The 21,166-nt window shown below is 40.6% G+C and overlaps 1 protein-coding gene across 1 annotated transcript in view; it reads right to left on the reverse strand.

Annotated features, from left to right (window-relative positions):
* Positions 1-21,166, reverse strand: part of afg1lb (AFG1 like ATPase b) — a gene marked incomplete at both ends in the record, with an annotated part of 35,030 nt that overhangs the window by 6,386 nt on the left and 7,478 nt on the right. The window contains 4 exons of the mRNA XM_083934571.1: positions 536-606; positions 1,396-1,478; positions 12,118-12,176; positions 16,751-16,850. Coding sequence (XP_083790697.1) covers positions 536-606; positions 1,396-1,478; positions 12,118-12,176; positions 16,751-16,850 — 313 coding nt within the window. The remainder of the gene's footprint in view (positions 1-535; positions 607-1,395; positions 1,479-12,117; positions 12,177-16,750; positions 16,851-21,166) is intronic.

Here is a 21,166-nt window from a genome sequence, read left to right on the forward strand (position 1 = left end):
ATGGAAACACACATCCAACAATAAACCTGATTCTCATATCGTACAGTTTATATCATCACATTTACAGTTGAATCATTATATAATAAATAAGTGAAAGTTAAAGTTAATCTTAGACCACTAAAATTAAATCCTCCTCATTTCAACCCTCACTTAATAACTAAAAAGCAGAAAGCAACAAGTATATATTGCTACAGCACAGTGACATACATCATGTACACAATCCACAGTTAAGTTACTTATATTTCAGGGTTTTTAGATAAATATTAATACAACCATGTTTCCAAAACAGCTGGGATGCTGTGTAAAATGTAAATAGAAACATTGTGTGATGATTTCAAGAATCAAGAATGTAAAGCGTCGTCTGGCCACTGCTTTTTCATTCCAATAGAAACGATGTAGAACATATACGATAGACATGTTGTCATCATATCACCCAGTTTCCTATACAGTATGCAAGACTTTGGAAACTTTGTCTCTTTATTATGGAACAAGTCGACAAATCTTCTCAAAAGTTGTTTTCCTTTAACTTCCTTACCACACTTTTGATTTAAGGCCAGCTCCTCAAACAGAGTATCCAAGAAGGCCTCCGCACCAGGCTCCCCGGTGCTGAACAACACGCACACACGCACAAACACACACAGGCAACAGAATAGAGAAGAGAAATAGGATATGAAATTAATAATACTGAAGTGCCACATCAAACGCTGGCAGCAAGGAGTGCACAGGAAGGGGGTACTTAGCTTTTCACTTCATCAGTAAAATACAGGATGTTAGGCTCTAAACACAAGCATCAGCCTGTGAATGCACGTCCAAATGAGATTGTAAAGTGTGTGTGTTTGTATCTGTGTGTGTGTGCTTGTATTTTAACTCCAGGTAAAAGGGTGTGATGCGGTCTATTTACATTCAGTGAATAGACGAAAGCACTTGAAAGCTCCAATACGGTGGTGAGCAACATCAGTGTCATTCATATCTTGCTCATCTGCGTGTGTGTTCCCAACAGCATGTACTGTATTTAATGAGGAAAACAGAAAACTAGCTTTTAAAGCTCTACCATTTTCTCATATTCTATTGATTCCTCTTTCAGTCTTTTCATAGATCTCTCAAGGTAATGTCGGCCTTTATAAATCCCCCCATTTATCCATCTTTTTGCCTTCTCTTTCCATCCTAATAAAATAATAAAATAAATCAAACTCAATGTGCAGAAACATTTTCGTGTGTGTGTCTGTGAATAACTGTGTGCTGTGTCGTGGGTGCAGGTTTTAACGTTAACTCTTTACCAGACCTCTGCACAGCCTCGGAGCAGATTTGGACTAGCAAATGTAACCATTATTTGTGTGTGTGTGTGTGTGTGTGTGTGTGTGTGTGTGTGTGTGTGTGTGTGTGTGTGTGTCTTACAGGTAGTAGAGTTTCCCCGCTGCAGCATACTCCAACCTCCTGTAGTCAATCCCAGAGTCGAGGCAGATGGTGTGGCAGTACTCCTGCACATGCACAAACATAAACAAATACACAACATACAATAAGACGAATGAAAAGGTGGTCAAATACGGAGCTTCTAAACTGATGGATATGCAATAAAACACAATCACCAGAACTATCTGTGATATTTAACCTGTGGTGCAAAGACAGTACTATGAAAATATGGAAAGAAAACACTGAAATTCTGCATCATATATATGGAATGAACAGATGAGATGCTCCATTTTAGGTTTAGATTGAGCGTCTGATGATTGATGGAAATCTTTGAGATAACTCAGTTTGTGCTCCATTTTTGTGGTTGTGAATTAACTCCTTGTGTCTCTACATGATACCTTCTTTTCTATTCTTTCCATGAAATGCTATAGTATGTGCCAACATTATAGTACAGTTCTCTACTGCTCATCTGTTATGAGCAAAGAGCAAATCAGAAACAAGCGAACAAATTTATCAACAAAGCAAAAAATAACAGTGCCAGGATTTTGTGGCACTTCTTCTTCATGCTTTATTGAGCCGATCTATTGTTCCCGCAGCTATTCAAGTGTGTTACAGCAGGGGTGAACTTGTGATGCGGGGTTCAAACTTTTGCAGATAGTGTAAAACGTCAACAGGATTCATGTCAGGGAGTGCAGCGCAAACTGTAATCATCATCTCCACCATTCTATCAAAGAAAAGAAAGGAATTGCATATAATCCCATCTGAGCCATCGCTGGCTGAGTATTCGACGACAGCTCCGGTAAATTATGAAATCAGTGAATTTCTGCCACTGGCCTCCTTAAGCTACAGGATAATTAGTAATCATCACAAAGCAAGGGGACGGAAATACTCTATTCTTCTCTGCTGTCAACTTTTTATCTCCGTGTCCGCTCACACAAACGGGGTTCCCACTCTGAGCCAATTGGCTGAATCAGGCTTAATAACAACCTGACAAATTCGCCCTCCCCCATGCACAAAAGGGAGGTGTCATTTCATCAACCTACTATGACCCCAACAACGGGTAAATAGTCCCTCTAAAATGGAAAAAAAGAAAAAAAAACTTGTCACTAACGCCGCCACATCATTAGAGTCTCCGTTTGTCTTTTCTCCTGCCATCTTCTGCTCCCTCCCTTTATGAAGCGTCTCTGTCTACAGTAAAGGCGGCTGACGGAGAAGTGAGAGAAAATAAGAGAGAGGAAAGAAGGAGGAATGGAAACACAATCAGCGATGATGATTCCATTGGTTATTTATAATCAGATAAGGCCCAAGGCCTTGCGGGTCATTACTTGATTATCCATCTTGAGGGGATTGTCAAGTTCTCACTCCTGCAAGATTTCATCCGCCTACACATTGTGGTCACCCCCCTCTGCCATAAAACTCCTGTCACACACTCCAACCCTTCTCCGTCTTCTTACAGTCTCATCGCCAAATGTCCTTTATCTTATTCTGTACATCGTTCAGCACAGTTGGACAACAACAGTGTGATATACAGTATATACATAATAAACTCTACTGTTGCATCGATTAGGCCAAGTTTGATGATGAGTGTATTGGCTGTGTACCTCTGTTTTATATCTTTGTAAATGATGAGAATCTTTTGGTTCTGCATGATTTGTTGGACAGAATAAGCAATTGAAGTGCAACACACGCTCATAAATTACATATATGCTTAATGAATTAAAGATCAGGGATACTAATAATACCCGAATGCTGGATAGATTTTTGTGAGGCAAAAACTACTTTGCAAAAGGATTTTTTTAAAAGTACAATTATATTACCAATTCCAATTTCTTCAATATATGACAGCATCTCTGTCCTTCCTTTGCACCTGTGTTCACTTTTGTCATTGAACAAAGACTTTTCTATCCCTCTATTGGCTCTTTGTAGACCTCTAAAAGAATTAATAATAACTGATCGTCTAACTCAAGTCACATTGTAGCATCATTTGAAACCATTAGGAGTATATGAACAGAAGATTCACTGGCATGCATTTTGAGAAAAAGTCACTGTTTTAAGCTTCTCATATGTAAGAATTTGATCTTTTCTCTGTTTAATGTGAATGAAATTAAATTTATTTTAGTTTTGAACTGCTGACAAAAGGCAATTCCTTTTTCTAATTAGTATAAAGTCTTACTATAATAATAACTGACATTAAATTGAAAAGGCAAATAATCATTAGCTCCTAGTGTCATTATCACCATGCATCAGCAATATTCTCTTTTTGTACTAGGTGTTAAAAAAAAGTCCCATGCATAGCTGACTTACAGAAAAAGCAACACCTGTGCAAATTAAGAGTTTTACCATTTGCACGGATGTATTCACAAACTAAGGGACAGGAGAGAGGTGGGAGGGAGATGACAGACATGAGAATCAGAGTCTCTTTAGAAGAAAGTCATCCAAACACATGTAGCTCCAATCATGTCATTGTCCAAGCTGTCCACTGCTCTCTCTGGACAGCCGTTTAGCATAAAAACAGAGTGGCTTTTTTTTTGTTTTTTTGGGCGCTGCCTCCCCTCTGCGCCCGCTCCCTCTGCGCCATATCTTTCTCTGTCCTTTACTCCTCAAAAAGTTGCTTTTGAGTTTTTCAAAGAGCGCGGTGCCATTGAGCTGCAACAAAAGCCAAGGATAGCTGACTATTGGGCCCTGATGAGGTCCACTCCCTCATTACCCAGCAGCAGAAAACATTTGATGCTTTTTTTGTTTGGCCCGGAGAATTGACCAGGCCTCAATGAAATGCGGGGTGGGAAGGCTGAAAAAGAGACGGAGGGGGGAGAGAAGGGGAGAGAGAGAGGGAGGGAGGAGGAGGGGAAAGGTTGTCGTTCATTCAACCATGTGTGTCTTACAGCCTTGTGTGAAGGGACAGAAGAAAAGAAGGAGGGAGGGATAGAGGGGTCGAGAGAGAGAGAGAGAGAGAGAGAGAGAGAGAGAGAAAGAGAGACAGAGAGAGAGAGACGGGGGAGAAAAGAGAGAAAGCTTAAAACACTGCCTTTATGCTGGCAAGTTCTGGACGACTCTTCTGACATCAAAGTGTTTTCACAAACTGGGAGCGGCTGTGTGTGTGTGAGTGTGTGTGTGTGTGTGTGTGTGTGTGTGTGTGTGTGTGTGTGTGTGTGTGTGTGTGTGTGTGTGTGTGTGTCAGAGAGAGGGTGAGTGTGTGAGAGAGTGTGGGGGGTGGTGGTGGATCTGGTGATTTTATTCATTCTCGGGCAGTCGGGGGGGTACGTGACAATGTGAACACCCTAATTACACCTAATGATCTATTCCCTTAAAGTGTGACCGCCTTGGGCCAGAGATGGTTTGTTCTGAGGGGTCGTTCTCACAACCTCCCCCTACCTCGGCTGCTCCTCTTGGGGAAACATCCTTTGAGTTGGAGGCCCCACCTTTCGTGATCCAGGACCCCACTGGACCCCCCACCCTCAACCCCCTCACGCTCTGATGAGGCCCAAAACCCGGTGGAGTCTGTGCTACCTGCACCTGGCCAACAGAGGCTCCACATGCTGGTAGCAACACACAGACAGATGAAATGCAGCTGAGATCATCGCTTCCCACAGTGGGAAAGGTACACAATACATTAATTCCAAGGAAAAATGACTCCAAAGTAGTCATGGGTGTTTATCGGCTCTAGCTCCGATTGCCAGTCATGGAGACATGACACCTGGACGGTCACGCTAATATTCACCTTCTGCCACAAAATCTGTCCATCTCAACCCAAGTGATGCTTGATCATCATTTCAATTTCGGCAGCGTTGGAAAGAGACTGTATGTTGTAAGTAATAAATTAAAACACCAGGTCAACACCATAACATTGTTACTGGCCTCGATGTGTCTTTCTACAGTTACCACCTTGCGGTTGTATGCCTCCAGAAACCAGTCAATATGCAGTTTACATCCAAACTTTCCACACATCAACCACCACAGTTTCAAGATTAGTGTCACCAATTCAGTATCTGTCCAAATGTCTTCCCTTCTGTTCCTGAGTTATGAAACATAATGGTGTCACAGTGAAGTTGACATTTTACCTTTGGGCTATAAAATGTCATCACTTCATCATTTTTAACTGTTAGTCATTTGTGTGAAATGAGAATCAGAATTAGCGCAGGGATTCTTGATTTATTGACAAATATGCATTTTGTCACAGGTCACGGTAAGCTTGACCTTTGACCTCCAAAGTCTAATCAGTTCATCCTTGAGTCCAAGTGGCCATTTGTGCCAAATTTGAAGAAAATCCGTTCAGAAATCCCTTCCTGAGATAAATGTGTTCACAAAAACGGACTGACAATGCAAAAGGAGTTATCGCCTATTTTAGCTGTTTTTCAAAGTGTTTAAAAAACTTTTTTGGGGAAAAGGTTATAAATGAACATATTTTAAAACACTACTACTACTGCTAGTGTAGCCTCAAGCAGAGATGAGGAGCGAGCTACAGAGGTCTGGTAACCTAACCCCCCAGGTTTTCAAAGTGACATCTGAGGCAATTTCACTCTAGAGCCTCAAAAGGCTTTATATAATTTTTTTACACTAATGTAGTACTCCCAAACCTCAACTCAACCTGTAAACAAGACTTAGATGTGTAAAATCCGTGGTGTTCCCCTTGAGGTCAGCCAGATATGGGGAAGCTACTATACGTTGCACAGATGTAAAACAAACTTGCGGAAGATTTGGGAAAATGCAAAGGGTGCTCAATACCGTGAGTACTTGATACTAGTGTAAACAGGGTAAATACCAACAAATGTTTCCATCCGCCTCAACTTAGATCATGTTCTGGGCTCATGAATTCATCTCAGCTTCTCTGTTGCGTCCATGCGCACAATTACCCCCTCGTTATTTCAGAGAATTCACAAAATAAACATGGTTATTCACCGTTAACAGCGTTAACAGTTAGTAGTTAACAGTAGTTAAGACAATAATGAAAAAGTAATGCCTAATTGTTGGCAAATATATTCTCAAGATCTAAACTATAAATGTGCATGTTTCACAGCACTTCCCTCCAAAGTCCCACTATCTTCCCCCTGCCTGACCTCTGACACTCCCTCTTCCCCCGACACGTGCCATGAGAGAGAAATGCTGCGTTCCAGTGCCAGGGGAAGCCAGACGTTTCGGACCTCCAACTAGGCAAAGTGCACTGGAATGCCTGTCAAAGTGGAACCTCCTCCTACTAGCTAACTGGAGGAAGATTGACATACTTTTTCATACACTTTTTTCATACACAACTTCGGACTTGAACGCAGCCTGAGCCGCGTAAGTGAAACAGAGCGACGGATGACAGGCAGGAAGCCTGAAGACCTTTATCAGAAATATATGAGAATTGAATATTAATGATCTTCAACACCTGGTGAATTTCTTTCCTGTGGATTTTAGTTTGCAATGCACTTATAAGGAGCATTTTAAGATTACAAAAGAAAAGTGTAAAAATGCCAGAAAGGTAAGAATTAGATTAGTTTTTTGTTTTAGTCTGCCATTTGATTAATTCCGTCTTTTGTTTGGTATTGATGCGTTATGTGAAACCCTTTCCCCTTCTGAAGTTGTCTTGCCATATGAAAGTACTAATAGCATCAACAATGTACTACTGAGGTATAAGACGTGTTTGTACTCAAGCGAACAGGTTAGTAACCCCCCATATCTCCATAAAAAGGCTGCCTGAAAATCTATTTCAATTCCTAACTTTAAAAACAGGCCGTCTTTTCAGCTACATGATGCTACAAATGTGTAAACAGAACATCCGGAGTGGGTTGATCAAGAGTGCAACAGAGGCAAAGAGAAATAAAAAATGATACATGTTAGCGAAGTTAGAAGTGAATGCAGGAGGTCTGCTTTAAAAATGAACACATATAGACCAGAATAATGTGTGCATGCAACACATCTGACACGTCTACACTTATAAGAAAACACTGGGACATCAGGAAATAAGCCAAGGTAACTGGATCAATTGAAAATTAGAAAATAAATCCAGAGCCAGAATGAATTCCTCATGTTCAAAAAGATAAAAAATGATTTTGTCCTTTATCAGTTATGTAGAAGCGAGACACTGATATGAAAGAAGTGAGGTACGCCCTCGTGGCATACGGTGAGTGGCCCTGCCTTGCCATTGCATGCTCTGGAAGACAATGCGAGTCATCAAATATCAACATCCATTTGATTTGAACTGGCATGCTGCCGGCTGTTCACAGGAAGTCCTTCTCACCAAGGTCTTCCCTGGAGCACCAACATCCCTCTCATTCCTCATTTTTCTTTCTCTATCATCCTGATTTTTTTTTAGATATTTCTTTTTCTCTCATCACCAACTGCACAGCACACATACATGATTAACAATGACACTCAAAAAGAGAGGAGTAGAGTGGATCAAAAGAAGGGTTAAAAACAGCAGGAAACCCAGAGATACTCAAAGTTGCCTCAGGGTTATTGTCATGCCCACCCCACACCCCTCCCCTCGGCAGTATTGTAAGCAACTGCAATCGAACAAGCGGTAGGGAAAGAAAGTCACTATTCTGCTACCAAAATACAGAGACCTGACCTTGGGTGAGTAAAGCCAGTGAGCAGAGCAGGATAGTAATAGAATAAAGAACTGGGATAGAGGGGTAGAGAGGATGGGCGATGAGAAGTGGAGTGGAAGGACAGTTTGTAAGAGTGTCTTAGTTACAATACTGGCGGTGTCCATTAAAAAAAAGCCCTTAAGCCCTGTATTTTACCGAACTCTGAGCTCTCGCTACAAAGAAAAGAAGCCTTAACAGATGAATAGGTTTCCTGATGGAGACTACAGAGACACTAAAAAGAACAAGAAATTACGAAAGACTGAATGGAAGGAAAAATTAGACAAACTGAAAAGAGAAAAGCAGTCAGCGACTTTTCCATTTCTGGCAAGGGGATTTGCGTTTGCAGTGCTTCCCTGTCTGTGCTCTTTGCATCTCGGCACGGTCATTGCAGCTGGGAAATGACTGTAATGGCACTTTACAGGGTTCCTACACAGTATGAAAAGTATGGAATTCAATTTGAGAAATTTCCAGGTCTGGATAAGTATAGAAAATGGGAAAAGAGTTTGGAAAAATGTTTGTGTTGCTATATCACTTTCTAAAATAAAATAAATGAATATATACAAATCAAAACGAGCTTACTAATGCAACAAAGCCTAAGTGTAGATGATATGAGACTAATTAAGCTGGCTGTAGAACCGTGTTGGGTTACCATGGTTACCGTTCACCGTGCGACTGTGACTTTCATTTATTTAATTTTTTCCATACTTGTCGTCTACATTTTATTTATGATTTATTTATTTTTTATCATTATATTATATATTTACAAGTATGTTCATCTAAAGCCAATAAAGCACCGACTTGTGCGTGGTTAATTGTCCATCTCTACTGAAACTGTCTGTAGGGGTTTCAGGAACACAGTTATTTATTGCACTATTTAAGCATTTTGCTTGAATAAAATGCTGTGCATTGAACAGAGTTCATTCACTTATATGAGCCTCAATACGTATGAAAAAATGTCTTGTAATTACTTGGCAACATAATGGCATACATAATCAGAATTTAACATACGTGTTAATTGGGATTTTAAACCCATTTATTTACATAACCATCTAACAATTGTTATTCGGATGTTTAATATTTACTGAAAAATCCTCTGAGAAGTCTGGAAATTTGAGTCTGGAAAAGTCTGGAATTTTGAAATGGAAATTGTGTAGGAACCCTGACTTTATAACTATATATAGTATAATTGTGACATCACAAGCGCAAAGACATCCTGGTGGCTCGTTTAAAGACATAGTTTCTGAATACGGGTTGTGTGCATTTCTCTGTGGATTGAGAGTTTTCATACTTTCCCAGTATTTATAAAAGCACCTCAACCTTCTTTATAATGAAAAAAAAACTTTTACATTATGGGACCTTTAAGATTAGGAACAAGATGACTTTGGGGGGATGGGTTGCTGAGGAAAAAGGGGGTCCCAACTAATCAGAAGTCAATAGTTAAATAAAGACATCATCCCAGGCAGGCAGAGGCTGTGGATTAACCTCTACCACTCAGCTCAGGTGATAGGGAGGAGAGGTCAGAGGCTATTTTTTTACTTTTTAACACCCTCATTCACTCCCTCGCCCGCTATAGAAACAGACTCCGGCAAGCACATACGAGAACGAGTTGCATCAGGGAGGAGGAACCTGCACCACCGGCCCTGCATGCATTAATTAAATCTATCAAGGGTCAGCTAGTTAGCAGTGTGACCCCGCTAAAACACGCTTTGACTTTACAGAACAGGCCACTATAGAGAATGCCGTGCACCCCCCAAAAAACCCTGACCCCAAGAACCAGATGGCTTCACAAAGGGGAACATGGAACCCTGAAAGAGAGGAGGTAGTGCGGGGCAGAGAGGAACAACAGACATTCAGGACCTTGATGAGGGTGGATTAGAGAGGGCAAGGGTGCTGCTGGGAGAGTGGGTGGGGAGCAGCGAGAGTCGAAGCCCCCCCTGCTATAGTGCGTTCACATTTGTGTGTGTTTGCGTGTTTGAAGATACAGTGGAGCAGCAGATGACCCTGAAACTGTCTATATAGCCTGGGCACTACAGATCCACCATGTTGCCCTTGTTTAAGTGCTTGTGTTTTGATTTCCTTGTTATTTCGTACACAACGGTGCTCACATTGAGGTTTGTGATGTTACAGGCAAAAGGTACATGTGATGGGATCATTCTAATCTAATCTAAACTTACTTATGTTTATATAGAGCCTGACCAATAATGGACATTTTAGGCCAATCCGACTTTTAGAGTGATTTTTAAGAGAATGAAAATCATCATATCAGCTCATGTTATACAGTATATAAACTCATATTTCACCTTAAATGTGAGATATGTACTGGAGGCAGAGTTTTTTAAATAGCTGAGACCTATTTTTCCCAATTTAATATTCTTATCATATGTACCTATATCTTCTCAGATGTGATGCTATACTAATTACTGAACTGATTTCTGCAACGAGTCTGTTGGACAATTTGTGTAAAAAAATAGAACTTTTTCCTTCATGTAGTGTATTTTTCAATATATTCATGATTTTAGTACATTTAAGTACCAATATATCAGTGAATACGGTTGTTGTCTGAAGTTAAAATAACTGAAGTTTTAAAAAAAACCCCACATCTTTAAACAGATTTCCAACCCCCAGGTGCACAGATGAAACAGCAAGGAGGAAAATCAACTGGTCCTCAACCTGTGGCTGTTACGGCAATCTCTCCAGCAACAAACCCACCACGTGACTGGAGACATGCGCCACTACACTGGTGGAGGTCGGAACAGCCAGTGAGTGACCGGTCACTGTTATTCAAGAAGCAAGCTATAGTTAGCTATGCAGAAGGAAAGGCAAAAGGTCCTTCAGGATTTTGTTTCCTATCGAGTATAGTTTGTTGTTAAATTTAAAATTCTGCTATCATGACAACCTTATTGGTGACATTCAGTTTATGGAATATTCAAAGCCAAGAAGAATATACAGTGTATTGTTATGGCTCTAACCATTGTACAGATGTTAAGTTGTCTGAAAGGTGTATTCAAATGAGCCAGTTTGCATGTTCTCCCCGTGTCTGCGTGGGTTTTCTCCGGGTACTCCGGTTTCCTCCCGCAATCCAAAATCATGCATGTGTTAGGTTAATTGATGACTCTAAAAATTGCCCGTAGGTGTGAATGGTTGTCTATCTCTGTTTGTCTCTATTTGCCCTGCGATAGACTGGCGTCCTGTCCAGGGTGTACCCCGCCTCACGCCTGATGTCAGCTGGGATCGGCTCCTGCACCCCCCGCGACGCCGCCCCGGGACAAGCGGTTGACGATGAATGAATGAATGAAAATAATTTCCTTCATCAAGCTAGCATCATTCAAGTAGCACTGAGTGGTGATTTTCAGTACTTCAGTCACAAGAGAGCATTTATTTGCTACATTATATCTTCTGTGAGTGTAACTCAGACAGAACTTAACTGAAAACGTCTAGGTCTGTATGGAAAAAAAAGGTGCATACATTTGTATGTCTGTACATACATTATGCATAACATTTGTTTCGCAGAATAAGCGTAATTTTTCTTAGGAATAGTGAAAGAATAAGCTGTACATTCGTGGCCTATTACACTACAGTTGGATATTATGCCATTAGCGTAAATACCAATAAAAGGTGCAAGAATGCTGCCCTCCTCTGTTGCAAAATGCATGACAACAAATTATTATGCAATTATTTATGATCAGGATCACTCCAAACACATCAATGATAATCTGAGATGCAGGCAGGATAATGGTGCTACCTACTTAAATTGCAAAGTAGATTTTTCGCTGGAAATGCTAACCAGTGCATCGCTCCTCTCCTCTTCTCTCCTCTCACTTTTGAAATGCAAGCAGCCTGGGTCAGTCACTGAGCTCGTCTGCCCATCTCTCATTCACATTACCTGTGCTCACTCACGCTCTTTCCATCTCTCCCTACCTTTCTCTCTGTGAGTCTTTCACCGTGCCCTGGTATGATCAAAGACAGCTTTGTGACACTGTGCGAGGCATCCAGGAAGCAGAAAACATCAAACCACTAAAGAGCAACTTGTGAAAAAAGACAGAGGGACAGAGGCGCACATGCAAGTGTGTATGTGTTTATGTGTATGATAAACAAATGAATTAATTAACAAGACAAGAGAGAGGGATGACTTTGTCTCTACCTTCAGCACGTCAATGAAAGGTAGAAAGGTGTCCCTCTGAAGTCCGTTTTTGTACAGATCTGAAAGAGGAGGGGAGGGCCTGTATTAGAGCTGCTGTTTAGCCTCCTAATAATGTCATTCCCTCGCCGCAGATTGGCAGATAAAGTGGCTATTGATGAACTGAAGGATGGGTGGGGAGGCACGACAAAAGGACTGGGACCAGGAGAGAAAAATGGATTTCTCTACCGGCAGCGGCAGCAACATAAAATTCATTACATTCCCAAACAATGGTGGCGAGAGAAAGGGCTGTCGCCTTTTCAGCACGGACAATGTCCACAGCAGCCCACTGAATAGATGTTTCAATTAGCTCGGCTGGAACAAATTACATCTGAAGTAGCATCTCTGATAGACAGATAAAACAGATAGGGCGTCACACACAAACACGGACAAAGACACACACCTACAAACACACATCGAGGCTTAAGCTTTCTCCAGCTGCGAACGTAAACAAGCGGCCATTGTTGATGTTTGGGCTTAAGCTTACTATAACTCCTATACTATAATGGACTGTGCTGTCTATGAGACATGACTGCTGCCATGCTCAGAGGAATGGTTCAATATTTTAAGACAAACCTTTGTTCGCCTTCTTGCCAAGAGTTTTTTCAGGAAATCAATACCACTGTGATATCTGTGCAGTAAATATGAAGCCGGAAGAGGAGACAGTTAGCTTAGCCTAACACAAAGACTGAAAAGGGTGGAAATAGCTAGCCTGGCTCTGTTCAAAAAGTTCACAAATAAACACGTTATATCTATGTGTTAAATCTGTACACAAGTCAAGAGCAAAAATGACCAGTTGTGGTTCCACAGGGGGTTATGTCTTGGACTATTCCTTGGCAATGAGCAAGAAATATGTGAATTCCTAAAAATAGCCCGAGATATAACTCCCATAAAACAACATTGGGTTGTTTTAACACTTCAGTGTTTGTATTTCAGCGTTTGTCTCATCTAAAAAATGAGATATAACGTGTTAATATGTGAGCTTTAGCTGTGTTTGTTGTAGGATTTGGAGAGAGCCAGGCTAGCTGCCCCCCCCCCCATTTCTAGTTGTTGTGCTAAGTTAAGCTAACTGACCAAGCGCTGTAAAAATAAAGCCAACAAGTTAATGCCAAAAACTGCAGTTTCTCAAATAACCACTTGAGGCCGGCTCCAAAAGTGAGTCAATTTCCATAGACCCCATGTTAAAATGCAACAACAGAAATAAACATTTTACAGCCTTTTTGGTCTTTCCAGCTAATTTCCCCGTTCATGACATACAGGGGAGATGTTTTATATAACTCACCTCTTAAAGATTTAAAGATTTTGCACAATCAGATGCCTGGCATCTTTGAGTGACAGGTGGGTGCCGTCAAAGGTGGCGAGCATAGACTGTAGGCTTCATTTGCCCCTTTTTTAAATTTGCCCGGGGGGTTAGGAGGTGTCAGGCACTGCTACGAGCCACCGAGAGCCACCGATTTTGAGCTTCACAACGACTCTTCAGAAACATACGGGTGACGTCACAGAGACTACGTCCATATTTATACAGTCTATGTAACAGACTGATAACAGTGGCTTCATATTTCCTGAAAAAACGTGAAAGTGGTATCAATCTGGTCAACTTACCCTCAGCAAGAATCAAATACGCATATTCTTCAAAATGTCAAACTATTCCTTTAAAAAAAAGCACAGATTGTACACTTTGAAAAATGTGCCATGCCAGGAGCCAGCTATTTTTTAATTTAAGAGAACTATTTCCAATGATATTGTATTGTTGATTGACATAGATAGATGCACCTCAGAAGTAAATTTATTCCTGGGACAGGGGCGTAAGTCCATCAATGTAAAATACACTGATGTTGTTCCACTTCAAGAAATACATAATGTATCCTCGTAACCCTCCTCAATCTCATTAAGCTCCACAGGGGTATAACAACAATAAAACACTAATACTACTTTAGACATTCTAGTAAAAACCTATCTCTAAATTCCCCCTCCAAACACATCTACAGCTGTTTGATACCAGCATCTCCACATCAATAAAGGTAGAAAATGTATGCCTTTCATGTCCAGTTGTCTCTTATGGCTTTCAGTGCTCCATTAACCATGTAATTAATACCAAGTAGGCTCTCTATCAAGTTTGCATGGTTTGACGCTTTGTTCTTAATAGCTAGTAAATATCAGAGACGGGCGTCTTTGTCTACCAGAGCCAGCTTGCTGCCACTTGAGACTTTGAGACATCAACGTCTTCCTCCATAAAGAGAGCCGTCAGATAGCACATCATGCATTTATCTCCACCTTGATCACCGCCTCGCTCATTCTTTCTTCAACCTTGCTCTGCTGGCAGTAAATGCAACATCAAAGCCTGTTGAAAGGTTGTGTCACGTCTCTAAAAGTGAGAGCTGTGTCAAATGTTCCCTCGCCTTTTCCTCTGGTTATTAGCTGTTAACAGGAAGTGGTTGGTGTGGTCTTGTGATTTGATTGTTTGAGCACTTTTGGGTAAAAGCTTTAACGCATGTTAAGTGAATAATGCAGATGTATGTAAAGTAACTGAGAAATGCGCTGGTTCAAGAGGAGGAGGAGCAAACATTGATTTGTTGTTGGTTTGGAAACGTTTCTTTGAGGGAAAAAAAGCTACTAAACCAAATAGTGAAGTGGCCCAGCAGGCTGATTGGTGAGTCACAGCTCAATGTGGAGACCTTATACACACAACAGCTACAGCGCATAACCGGTTCAATTCCAAATGACAGTTCCCATCCATTGCACACCGAGTTTCAGCTTCTCCCCTTTGGGTGCGGGTTTACACTCCCCATGTGTAGAACAAAAAGACACAAAAGCAGTTTTATCCCTGCAGCCATCACACTGAGGAATAAGTCATAGCTATATTTTGCACAAGGGGTTATTTATTGCAGATTTATTTATATACTCAGTGCTGTATTTATGTCTTTTACTTTTTTTACTGTATTTTTCATTTTTTTTTTACATTTTTTTAATATTTATTTGTTTTTTTACCCATTACGTTTTAACAACCTAAACGACTTTTACAAATTTCTGTGGTTTTACGTTTATTATATTTTTACTATTAGTTTGTATATCTTAACATGATAGGGTATAAGATATTTCTGGACCTGTAAGAACCTTTTAATTTGCCATTTCCTCTTAATATCCACTGTCCTAAGTTGGATGACGTGTGATATGTGCCTCGTGTGTTTTTCCGATATGTGTATGGGAACGCTACTGCAAACAAAATCTACCTCCAGGTACTAATAAAGTAACTTGAACTTGATATTACAGGAATATTACTTGCTATTTCAGCTGTAGTTCTGATGACGTACTGGTGCAGTTAAGAGGAGCTTCAGGGCTGAGACATTGACAATGTTTTACCGTCAGTCTTTTGCCTTCTCAATCCTTTTGAGTTGAGATTTCTATAGAAGATACACCGCCTTTTATTCTTGCATGCTCGCAGTAAGTGGTGAAATGTACAGAATTCTTGCCGACGTGTCATGTTATATTCCGCCGACATCCTCAAAATATCAATCGTTTTTTCTTCAGTGCAGCACTGGAGAAAGGCTGGAGCTACAGTTTTGGTGGTTTTCATTTTCTGGTACAGATAATCCTTGTGCAAAGTGCTTCATTGTACGACTGAATATAGCTGTGGGTATGTGAGATGTTCTCATTTTTTTCAGCCAAGGACCCCTTACAAGATAAAGAATACACCGGAAAAACCGGGGACCCTTGACATAGCCAATTTATTTACATAGTCTTACAAGTTTTAGTTATGTGAAAGAGCAACCAAAGAGAAATAGAATAGGTATTAGATATGTAGACAATATAGTTTTGTTTGATTAGAATATAATCTATGAACTATTATAGATTTCAAAATATTTTAACATTTGTTAAACTGTGAGCCTACTTTGAGAAACACGCACTAAGCAAAAGGAAAATGTTCCAGTTGTGTCAATAACGCGTTTGTTTTCTTCCATTTTATCTGTCTTATAAATGATTTACAATCATTTCAAAAAGGTTAAAGTGCAGCCTTTTGCAATATAATGGTTACTGGCTGTCGTTGCAAGTGCATCAGAACAGAGTTAGTGTTCCAAAGCATTTTGAAGTGACATATTTGGAAGGTTTGTTTTTCACTTATGGGGATGCTATGGTCCACAACTATCTAATTTATTTGTCAGATCCACAGCAAGAAAAAACATATTAGTAGAATTTAATATTTGTTGTGGTAGTCATAATGTTTCACCTTTACTTTGACTATCATTATTCATATTTCTATTATTATTACTGCTATTATTGCTGCTACTTGTATCATTCTAGTACACCCACTGCTATAAATATTATTAGTCATATATTCCAAAGTAACAGCCTGTTAAAAGGAAGGTTTTCGTCGCCGTGGTTTCAAGTTGATAGTGCGACTTGCCGTTTGTTCATGGGGGAATTCTTGGGTCTCTGTAAATCATAAATGAATCGTATAATGTGTGGTCTAGACCTACTCTATATGGAAAGTGTCCAGTGATAACTTTTGTTAAGACATGACACTATAAATAAAATGTAATTGAATTAAAAATACATAAAAAAGCATAATACGTATGTGCTGGGTCACCAGTTGTCGTACCATCAGGAGGTCTGTTGGAGGTGGCCACCACCACCACTCCGGTCTTAAACAGCATCTCGAACAGCTGCTTCAGGATCATGGCATCAGCAATGTCGGTCACCTTAGAACAGAAACAGAGAAGAAGAAGAAGAAGAAGAGAGATATTTGTGTACTTTACAATTTACCTTTTCTTACCACATAACGCGTGTGTGCGTCTGAGGTCAAACCGTGCCATCAACACTCCATGTTGATTAGTGTCATTCAGGTGTGCTCATTCAATCCATTGTGTCTGGTCATGGCCATTCGCACTTGTAAATGTCCATGCATGCGTACACGCAGACACGTAGACACACACACGCACATCTAAACCACTTGAACTGACTGCAAATGGTCACGAAGCGGCTTTCTACTGAGGACAAGTAGCTGAGGCAAGACAGCGGTCCCAAGCTAATCAACTGACTGACGTGAGAATGACTGAACGCAAGTGAGAAAACAAGAGGAAGAAAAGAATGATGAAAATGGAGCAATGTGAATCCAGACTGGGGTCACAATGGCACACAAAGCCTCTGTCCAAGATGGCTACACAAGGACTACACTACAATACTTTAGCCTAAACAAGGTTATAATAATACATAAATCCAATTCATCTGCCTGCTGCCTTTTTTTATCTACATCATTTCCATTAGCCAACCATACACAAAGGTCAATGACAACACTGAAACAAGGACGTTTATGAGTCTCTGGCTGTTAAATGAAGAGCTCTGCTCTTTTTATTAGTGCTCTCACTTTTGTTCTTATTCTCATCTCTCTCTTTCACCTCTGTTGTTCATTTGCACAGTAGTCAAAGCAGCATATGTACAACGCGCCTGATTAAACATGATGGCTGACTGATACGAGATGGGCATATTGTAAAATAAATTTTAATTACCTCTGCAGTTGCTTAACGTCTCATGCTAATAGTAATTTGTATACAATACATAAATAACTTTTCTTCCAATATGACATACAAATCCACAAGTGACCTTCCCTTACAAAATTATTGCTGTAGAGAGAATCCAGTGTTGAGGAGAAACATTATTTCCAAGTACCATCCACATTTTAAATAAATTGAGAAATACATTTCAAATTGCTAATAGCAATTATGTTAAAGAAAGGGAAAAAAGGAAGACTTCTGTCCCGCCCTCTCCTCTTACTCCCTCTTACCTACTTTCCTGTATATAACAGGCACTTCTGATGGCCATACCCACGACATATGCCTCCTTTCATACCCTGGAGAGTCTTCTGCTTTTGCATATTAGCCCCCCTGCCCTTGCCAATACTTGATTAACATTTGTGTTAAAGCCTTGATTTCGCTAAGGAGAGGTGGCCAGGGGGCATCAAATTAGTGTGTATGTGAGTGATTGTGTGTGCGTGTAATGAGAATCAACAAAAAGCCAAGGCTCTGTGTCTCTCTGAAGGGGCCCCCATTTCCTCCGACCGCAGGATTTTATTTTCATTTCAAAAGAATCATTTAAAAATGACCTTTTATACAACCTGGATTTGTTTATTCATGTGCCCTCAACATGGGCATAGTATGAGGGGCAATATTGATTGCTGAATGAGTAGGGGGAGAGGGAAAGAGAATGGGTACCCACAGAATGAGAAAGGTGGAGGGGACTGATGTAGCACTTGTGGAACACAAAAAAATAATGGTGCAATCTCCGTAAGCCAATGCCGATATTCAAATGAGCATCCAATTACTCAAGCGGCTGTCAGTTTACAGCAAGGCACACGGGTGCCAAATTAAACCTCTTTTGATGTTACACCTCTTTATGTACACAACCTATGAGCAATTTCACTGACTGAGGCCATGAGACAATGACGCTCAAGCATTTTCTTCTCACTCTTCTTCTTCCTTCGTTGCTCTCTTCCCATCTTTCCATCTCGGCCCTCTCAATGGTGAGTATTCATTAGGGGAGATGGGTAGGGGGCCGTAAAAGGAGGGAGGGGAGCGACAAATTACTGATAATGGCACGGCGCTAATGAAGAGAATGGAGAAATGTCATTAGCATTTAAGAGGATAAGATCCATCTGACCCGCCGCCGGCAGTCGCTTTCTAGCTTCACTCACTTAAGGAAGCAGGAGAGTGCGACTGATACCCAGAGCCTCATTTGCATGGCTGAGTGGAGGAGGATGCTGATTGGTATAGACCCCTGCAACCCAACCCACCCCCAGCTCTCCCAACCTCGCAACCTCTTGTTTATGCATCACAAACAACGTGCACATGTCTTCTTGTTTCCCCTCTATTCACCGGTAGCAACAGTCGACAAGCGAAAACAGCAAAGCTGGCGACAGCAAACAAAACAAATCAATGAGAATGCACAAACAGCGCTGCAGTTTAAAATGTGAAAGACGGGCGGATGAAAGGAGCAGCTCTTGATCCTCACAGATGCATAGAGAGTGATTAGAGAGAGCAAGCGCACCTTCTGTGACCTTTGACCTGCTGGCATTAACTGTAATGATATCAGTAAGAGGAACAACATTGTGCTGCTAACAGATGTGTTTTGCTGGCTAATAATAAAGACAGGAGTACACGTCTTTCTCTACTCAGTGAATGACTAACTACCTTACAGAGAATAGAGAGAGCTACAGTAGTGGCTCTCTCCTTTGACACCAAAGGGTGAAATAATGATAAGTTCTGCAACACTAATGGCAGATGGCGCCTTTTAGTTGTGGAAATCCAAAAACTATGACCTGCTTGTGATGGTTTGGGAGCAAACAAATTGTCTGAGTGCATAAACAAGCACAACAAGCGCGTTCTACATTACCAAATGTGACATTACAAATGTATTTCCTAGTACAGGACTAGTGACTCACTACTTTACCACAGCCTAAGGAGGAGAGGGAATGTTTCATTGCTACTGGAAGTCATTTTACAATTATGCTATATTCAAAAAAGCCACTAGGTGTCCCCAGTCCTGTTTTTGTGGGGGTCTCAAGATCAGAAGCATCCAGTTATCCAGAAAGATACTGGCTTTAATTGAAAACTAATAGTGATCACAGATTGAACATTTCACATGTTTTCTGCCCATTACTTTATATGCCAAAGTCTCAAGTCCTATTTGGTTCTGATAATTTGTAGCAGATCCTCCCTGAACATGATCGGGGAACACCTCCTTTGTCATAATCAAAATCTGTAAACATATTGTATGATAATCTGTCATGGCACTCTGTTATTTCCCATTGAAGTTACTCGTTAATTGCTTGTTGGCCTATTTTGGATGCAATTTAAATCAGATTTCTTTATTTTAAAGAGAGATATCAATCACTCTGGTCACAGTGACGCCTAAAGCGTGTTAGTTTTGTGCATGTGAGCTAATGTTACCACAATTTGAATTAGGATACCCTCAGCAACAAGGAGGAAACTGGTAATATGTCAAAAAGACAATTTGTTGAATTTCTTCCAACCAGAAGGTCAGTCAATGTTTTGGCATTTTACTGTAAGCCCCACAGATATTAGGCGTTTCTTGCTGTGCTGTGAAATGAGTATAATAATGGATTGGATTTATATAGCGCCTTTCTCAGTGCTCAAGGTGCTTTCCAGAGTCCATGTTCCATTTATTCAGACAGACATACATGGTTGTGGTAAACTACGATAGAAGTCACAGCTGCCGTGGGGCAGACTGACGGAAGCGTGGCTGCTAACCAGCGCCAACGGCCCGTCCGACCACCTCCTCAAACATAGTCTTACACATTCAAACGAGGCAAGGTGGGTGAAGTGTCTTGCCCAAGGACACAACGAGCATGACACAAGTAGGGAAGGGCAACCCGCTCTACCAACTGAGCCACAGCCGAGTATGGTCAAACATAATTGTCATCGTTGTGGGCGTTTAGTGTTTACTAGGCTCACAACAACATTTGTCACAACAATATTTTGGTGATCTGCATATAGCGTTGTTTATTGTCGTTCTTGTTCAGTGTTTTCTGTGATTCCGTGACTTTTTTTTCTTCCCCCGACCCGCCGGGTCAGCAGCCTCTCTGTGTTCCAGCACCTCCTGATTTACAAATCAAGCACTGGTTCTAATCTATAACATATCTCCATAATAAAAAGGTGTATGCTGCGCGTGTCAAAATAATGTACAAATAGATGCTTCAGCATGACTGAAGGTCAGATTGACTGTAAAAATGTGTATTTCACATATAAAGTCTTGAAGTTGAGCTTTTTTCAGCATCGTGGTCGTTTGGGATATCTTTTCTCTTTGCAAACTTGTTTAAACCTAAACATACCCTTAAGATAGCTTATACACAATGTGTCCAAAATGAAATATTGGCTTTAAATCTTTGGTACACTTTAAAGGACTATAAGGGTATTTATTATCTAATCCTCACGGCACACTTTAGCAAACAGTAAATGTTTTAATGTAACATAAGAGTCAGCATTCCCTTATACTACTACTA

The sequence above is a fragment of the Echiichthys vipera genome, assembly GCF_963691815.1.
Source record: "Echiichthys vipera genome assembly, chromosome: 19".
Lineage (NCBI taxonomy): Eukaryota > Metazoa > Chordata > Actinopteri > Perciformes > Trachinidae > Echiichthys > Echiichthys vipera.